At 39.4% G+C, this 7,265-nt stretch overlaps 1 protein-coding gene across 1 annotated transcript in view; it reads left to right on the top strand.

Moving 5' to 3' along the window:
• SLC9A8 (solute carrier family 9 member A8) overlaps positions 1–4,877 on the top strand; it is a gene marked incomplete at its 5' end in the record, with an annotated part of 25,100 nt that extends 20,223 nt beyond the window's left edge. The window contains 4 exons of the mRNA XM_010162522.2: positions 1,348–1,459; positions 1,896–2,116; positions 3,165–3,311; positions 4,587–4,877. Coding sequence (XP_010160824.2) covers positions 1,348–1,459; positions 1,896–2,116; positions 3,165–3,311; positions 4,587–4,694 — 588 coding nt within the window. The remainder of the gene's footprint in view (positions 1–1,347; positions 1,460–1,895; positions 2,117–3,164; positions 3,312–4,586) is intronic.
• Positions 4,878–7,265: the final 2,388 nt, after the last annotated feature.

Genomic DNA, 7,265 nt, shown 5'->3' with positions numbered 1-7,265 from the left:
GAGCCTCGCTTGTTTTGACCCTATTACATTTATTAAAATAAATTAAAAAAAAAACCTCAAAAGATGTTGAGACTGTTGTACATGCCGCTTTATTTCAGAAGTTACTTTACCAGAAAACAATCCTGAGTTTTTATGTATCTTTAGCTTCATACATCACTTCTCCACTCAGAACTCACCTTCTTCAGAGGAAGTCCCTACTCAAACCTTCTCCAATGTGTATTCATTCTTTGACTCCATTCTTAATTCTTTTTCTTTCTTTCTGTATTTCAGTGTAGCTTTATGTAGGACCATTTTGAATTACATTTCACAAGGAGCTTGCCTATGTCTATTGCTATTATATTTTTTTTAATATAGACATGGGAAGTACACTGTCATTTTCAGAGGCAAAAGAGGGAACTATGACTCCATTTCCAGTCGCATACAGCAATGTATACTAGCACATTTTAGCCCATGGTTCAAGGGAAGAATTGTTATCTACAGTTTACAGATAGTAGTATCTGCATGAGGAAGTGCTCTTACTGCATTACACCCAACTTCCTTATCTGATGTATCTATATATATTAGATATCTCAGGTGTGATACTTCCTTCTATGTAGCATTGCCCTCACAGGCATAATGCAAATTGTGTAATTTTGGGGTGATTCATAAAGGAAAACAGCACAGCCCTTCAAGGATCTTGCTGACTAATTCTAGGATATTTACCTTATCAAAGTGTGTTTGCAGTGGAGCTCAAAAGCAATGCCATTGTGAAAACCTTTGCTTTTCTGAGTTAAAGTTTTCACTGTATTTGTTAATTGTCTGCCATTAAATCAATAGTACTTTTTTTCCCCCCCTCAAAATGTTGCTTTAATGTGTGGTATATTTTATAACCATACCCAGGGAAGTGCTGAGGAACCAGATTACATGCTATTTGTTTGGCTTCTGGCCTTTTTCTCTGAGGAACTAGTCCATAGGGAGACAATAGAAACATGTTATTGCCTCTTAGCTGCTGTGCCAAGGGAAAGATTAAAGGAGCTGAACTGAGGACAACTTTTACCCAAAGTAATTCTTGGTCTCTGTGGAATGCCTCTTGGGTTTCATTTATTTATAATAAGTAAAGTAGTGCCTGGTCTGTGTCAGTGACAAGTCTGGTTTAGTTTTAGTTAAGCAGACAAAATGTTTAGAAAGTTAAATTCCACATTGACCCATGCTGAGGGATTTCTCTGTGTTAGTTTAGCAGCACACCTACTTGAAAGGTTTGTGAGTGAAAAGAGCGTATTCACCATACCCTGTACAAACCAGATGCAGCTGAGGCCTGCATGAATGTAACATATCAAATGGTCTTTTGTTGTTATTTCTGTTTTTCAGGTACTTGTTCTGTTTGGTAGAGCAGTGAATATTTTCCCACTTTCCTACCTACTCAACTTTTTCCGTGATCATAAGATCACCCCCAAAATGATGTTTATCATGTGGTTTAGTGGTAAGTTAAAGCTCAAAGTACAGAGGACTGGAAGAAATGTTTTGTCTTTTTCATTGTGTGGGCTACTTTTGAGGAAATGGGTTTTCCATCTGAGGAGCAAAGCTTAACTGAACATTTGCACCATTCTCAAACCCAAGTGCAATAGATGTGTTCTATTTCCCCTTTGTGCCAGAGGACCATGCAGTGGCAATCGCCACTAAAGATTTCTTCAAGAGTCTGCTCTTCTATCTAGGTCTAGCAGCCTCACAATTTGAAAACTGGTATTTGAAGAGGTCAGATTCATTTTAGGGTGGTAACCAAATGATAGATAAATGGGCATGGTACAGGATCATAAAAATCTCTTAAAGATGGAGAATTCCTGTTGAGTTATCAGGGTGCTGAGAGCCAATGTAGGTATTGATTCACTCTTCATTGATTTACTGTTCTCTCTGATAAGGTTTACGTGGTGCAATTCCCTATGCCCTCAGCCTCCATTTGGGCTTGGAACCGATAGAGAAGCGGCAGCTCATTGGGACAACAACAATTATCATAGTACTGTTCACGATTTTGCTGCTGGGAGGAGGAACCATGCCCCTCATCAGACTGATTGACATTGAGGACTCCAAAGCACGCAAGAGGAACAAGAAGGACATTAATCTTAGCAAGACAGAGAAGATGGTTTGTTTGGGTTTTGTTTTGTGAGGCTTTTTTCCTGTAATTTTTATGTTTTCCAAGACTAACACATTATTTTTTACTAAAAAGTAAAATGAAAGCAATGGAAGTGTTGTAGGAAAAAGCCAAGCAATTTTATTTTAAAAAATATCCCAAAGAGAGAGCTTGGTTAGTGTTTACACAAAATAACTGGACAGAGGGAAGATAAATAGTCTCTTAACTCAATCTAATTATAAATTGATCCATACAAATTAAAGTAACCCCTGCAAAAGCATAAAGCAGATGATACAGGACTGAGTAATATACAGAGGGAAAGCAGCGAGTCATGAATTCATCATAAAAGGCAGATGGGAATTATTTTGAAAAAGTCAAAGCAAAGGCCATGAGAAGGTGGTAACAGCAGCACCCCTCTGACTGGGTTTTATTTTAAAGCAATTTCTGGCTAAGTAAGAGCACTGAAGAAAACTAATAGCTAGTCTGAAATGTCTTGTGCTATAGGCTGGAATACATCAAGTATTCCAGAACATTTGCCTCTTTTTCCCCAAACCATCAAACAATACATGCAGGGTATGGTTCTGTAGGATTTGAGGAAGAGCTCCTCTTGGCATGAGGTTTCAAAAAGCTTGCAGTCTTCAGAGTTATATTCCTCTGTCCACGTAGGGAGGTGTGTAGAGGAAGAGCACAGGGATAGGGTGTGTTCTGATACAGGGCTTGTTTTCAGTGAGACAATGACATTAGTGTTGCTTGCTGGATAAAATCATTGTCCAACTCACAAGAGAAAACCTGCACACTAGAAATCTGTTCTCAGCAATACAAAATACAGAACATTTGAGGTCTTTTACCTTCCAGCATGAAAAGGGAAGCTAAGTGGCCCTGGGAATCAACAGCTGGACAGATTCATACAGCTGTAAGCCCTGGTAGGCTGGGGTGATAACTTCCACATTGTTCCAACATGGGAATTGGTTGTGAGAAGGGAGAGCACAGAGCTGAAGCAAGCTGGAGGGATGACTGACACATTTCTCAGGTTTGTGATCAAGATTTGTGATCTTTCTAGGGAAATACCATAGAATCTGAACACTTATCAGAGCTCACAGAGGAGGAATATGAAGCCCAGTACATAAAACGCCAGGACCTCAAAGGGTTTATGTGGTTTGATGCCAAGTATTTGAATCCTTTCTTCACCAGAAGACTCACACAAGAAGTAAGTCTTACTTGTTTTCTTGAAGAAAAGAAACTGTGGTAGATAGAGTTGGTTGTCATTTCACTCTGTACCAGAGTGGCTCATAGTGTAGCCATGCAACTTCTACCTTAGGAACAGTGAACCATCTAATATATAAAACTTCTGCATATGTAGAGCAGCTGTAATGAAAAGCTGCCCTGCAAAATTGCAGGTTGGATTAAATGAGCGTGTCTCAGGGCTACCACAATTAAACTTTAAAAGGCATATGGATTTATTGAACTTGCCTTTAATCTTGCAGAGTACCATGAAGAGTATCAGCAGTTACTAGTTACTACTGTTGCTAGAAAAAGCTGCTGCCACTCATGCAGATTGAAGTGCTATCACACAAAGTTGCTGCCTTTTACTGAGCATGGTCCTGTGAATTCTGGAGTTGTGATTTTTCTGCAGAGTACAGTTTTTATCTTGGAAATATGCACCAGAATTGCAGCCTTCACTTTTAAGACTTCTTCACTGAGGAACCAAGACTTTAAAGCTGTAAATGCAAAATGACACCTGGCTGAACATGTAACTTAACACTGAGTGGCTCAGAGGTGTAAATTCTATGCCATTTTCACTCCATGCCTCAGAAACCTGAGGCTCCTTGGCTGTGTAATTCACCTTTTTTCCAGTTTGCTATAGAATTAGGCATTTTTGCTGTGGAGTTGATAATTTTGTGTAAAGTGTGCACATCCCATCTTCCTAGCCTACACAAACACACTTTTTTTCCTCCTGTTTTGTACCTTTCTTTTCAAAATAAGGCTTTTAGCACTTATCCCACAAAAGATAAAGGCTTTTTTTTGCAAAACCAAAAAGGAATCAAGAAACCAGAGTAAACATCTGATTCATAGTTGGTAGCCAAAAGCACAAGCTGCTATCCAGATTGCAACCAAAGGCTAGGAAAATAAGCATGTGAATCACCAAAGCAGGCCACAAGCTTCCCACTGTGCCTGGGAACACATAGAGAAGAGAGATTCAAAGCCAGGCCATCCAGACAGCATGAGGATTGCTGAAACCCACAGAGCAGGACTGTCCAGAAAACACAGGTAAAAATACCTGTGATCAAAAATATCATCTGTGGAAATAGTTACTGATTGAACACTTAATAAATATTTTCTTGTAGGAAGCAGAATTGCTTTGTGTGCTTAGAGACCAGGAGTGGATTATTTCCTAAGGAATGTGTTAAACTAGTTTGTATCTGTTGCTCTCTCACACAAGCAGTGTTGTAGCTAAATAACAAACTCTTCTGGTTTGCCTTAGGACTTGCATCACGGGCGCATACAGATGAAAACCCTCACAAACAAATGGTATGAAGAGGTACGACAAGGACCCTCAGGATCTGAAGATGATGACCAAGAGCTGTTATAGCAGACCAGGGCAGGAGTGCAAATAATTTATCATGAGAGCATTAGAAAGAGGATTTAAGTATCAAGAGTCTGACTGCACCAAGGCTGGAAAGCTAAGAATGAACTTTCTGATTTCAGGCCTGTCTTGTGCTGTGTGTTTAGTATAAAACCACAGATCTGCTGTGCTCAATATTACTGGTCACTGGTGGAAACCCCGAAGTGTCAGACACTGGACTGAATGAAGAACCTTTCGTTCAGATTTTACAACATAGTAAATTTCATGCAGCCTATTGAAAGCAGAAACATCTGCCATGAAGTGATGACATTGTTGAATGGAGGGGTCTTCTTCCTATTGTGAAATCTGCTGTAAACACATGCTGAAGTGCAGAGCCATTGTGTGACTCTGCAAAACAGAGTGAATTGCACTTTACTTTTTTTTTTTTTAATATATATATCTATATTTAATTCACAGCATGGCGAGTCTTGACAGTTTATACTGTGAATTTGTTTTAGCACTAGTAAGGGAATCTGACTGGAATAAATATATAATTTATGGGATTTGCACATTATGAATCCAGAGAAGATGCATATCTTGACAAAAAGCAGATGTTGCACATACAAGGAAGCACCTCTGAAAACTGATGGTTTTGTCATTAAAGAAATTATTTTTATGGGATGGTTTTGGGTTTTTTTGTTTATTTGGGTTTTTTTAATACTGAGGTATCTAATCCACTGTATTGATTATAGCATGGTGTGGGGGACTGTATGACACAGTACAGACCTGCATTTGAAATTCTAGTTTTAATGTGGTTTGTTTCTTTGGCTAAAGCCAGTTGCAGTTGGGTTTCTGTAATTGGCATTTGCTCCTTGCTGGCACTTTGGCTTCAAATCTTAGAAAACAGCAGCTTTTGTTTTGCCTGATTCATTAAGTGTCCCTAACACTCCAGAATTCACTAGTGGAATTTTTTTTTAAGTTATAGCAGAAGCAAAAGGAGCATTTTCCATATCATTCACTTGCTGAACTAAATGTGTACACGAGGAAGAAGAGTCTACAACATCCAATCCAGGTGCAGAAGGGTTGATATTGCACACTGCTGAAGCAGCCTCAGTTGGGAAGTGCCAAACAGCTTTCATTAAGCTGTCTTGTTTGCTAATGTGATTTTTTCTCTTCTGCTTACACTGTTATTTCAAAATGAACACTATCACTTCATTTTCTACACGGGCCAGTCCCTTTGCCCACAGTTACGTACACCCCAGCAGCCGCGCAGTGTTTGTTGTGCATTTGCTGTGGTTACACACGCAGCAGTTCACTCTGCTCCAGCCCAAATTCCTCATTAGGCATTTGCATATTCACTGTTGAAATGTGAATTGTAGTTCGCAGTAAATCTGACATGGAAGCGCACGTGTTTGTTTCTGAAAGTATGAGATGTATTTTTGGTCTGGTTTTGCTACTGGGGTTTTTAATCAACTGCTTACCTGCTGGGAGGAATAAAAGTTTAAGAATGTATTTAGAACCCTAAACCTGTGTTGTCTGAGCTTTTTTTCCCCAAATAACACATCTGTGTACAGGATTCCCTCCCCCTTTTCTCCCCTGTTAGTTCACAGAGCTTCTCTCTGCTGCTCCCAGAGCTGAAACACACACTGGTGGGAGTCTGAATGGGGCATGAACTCACCTTCTGGTGCGGACCAGAAAGCAACTGGTGCTTGCTTTGCCCTTAGGAGAGGATTTATGTAAAAGTCAGACTTTTTCATCACCCTTCTAGACAACAGTAAACTTAATTACATTTTAGTTACCCATCCATCTTACTCAATTTCTCAACTTGAAAACGTTAAGCCCAGGAGCCGGCTGGAAGCTCTCCGGGAGCTTCTCCTGCCACTGAAGGCGTACGCTGGGCGAGATGCTGTTACACCGAGTTTAGTGTTATGCTACAGATCGTGCTGAAATATGAAATAGCCTCTAATTTCTGTTATTCCGGTGAAATAGGTCACCGGTGAAATAAATAGAGCTCTGTTCCTATCGATCAGCCCTTCGGCAGCTTCCATCGAGGTAAATCGATCGTTTCCTGCCCTCTGCTGGTAATTAGCGATAGCGCCCCGACAGCTAATGAGAGCCGTTTGCTGCGAATAATTTTACACATTGAATTGAAGCAATTAACTGATACAGCTAGAACTAATGAAACCACTTTGAAGCAATTAAATTGGAGAAAATTTTTATGGTTTAATTTAAAAGCAACCATTCTAAAACGTAAGAAAAATAATTACATTTGTCAAAACTTGGAATTAAGACAGCTCTGTTCTCTCTCAAAATACACACTAACTTCTTTATTTTGGAACCAACAGAAGAAGTTTTTACCATTATTTCAGTGACCGATTTTCATACTTATTTATCAATATGTTGACTTGTCTGTGACAGTCATTTCCCAGTTCAGATTTCTGCAATTAATACGCTTAGGAAAGAAATTAACTATTTCCTTATTGACTTGCCTTGCAGTTACTTTAGATAATTTCCTTTCTTATCAGGCCAACATTAAACACTAATCCTGTTTCCACAAGTACTAACAGCCCCATCCTAACTTGGTGTCATCTGCAAATT

Source organism: Antrostomus carolinensis, unplaced genomic scaffold (genome assembly GCF_000700745.2).
Source record: "Antrostomus carolinensis isolate BGI_N321 unplaced genomic scaffold, ASM70074v2 scaffold2292, whole genome shotgun sequence".
NCBI classification, from domain to species: domain Eukaryota; kingdom Metazoa; phylum Chordata; class Aves; order Caprimulgiformes; family Caprimulgidae; genus Antrostomus; species Antrostomus carolinensis.
Note: the sequence above shows the minus strand (reverse complement) of the source record. Positions and strands in the feature narration are given on the sequence as shown.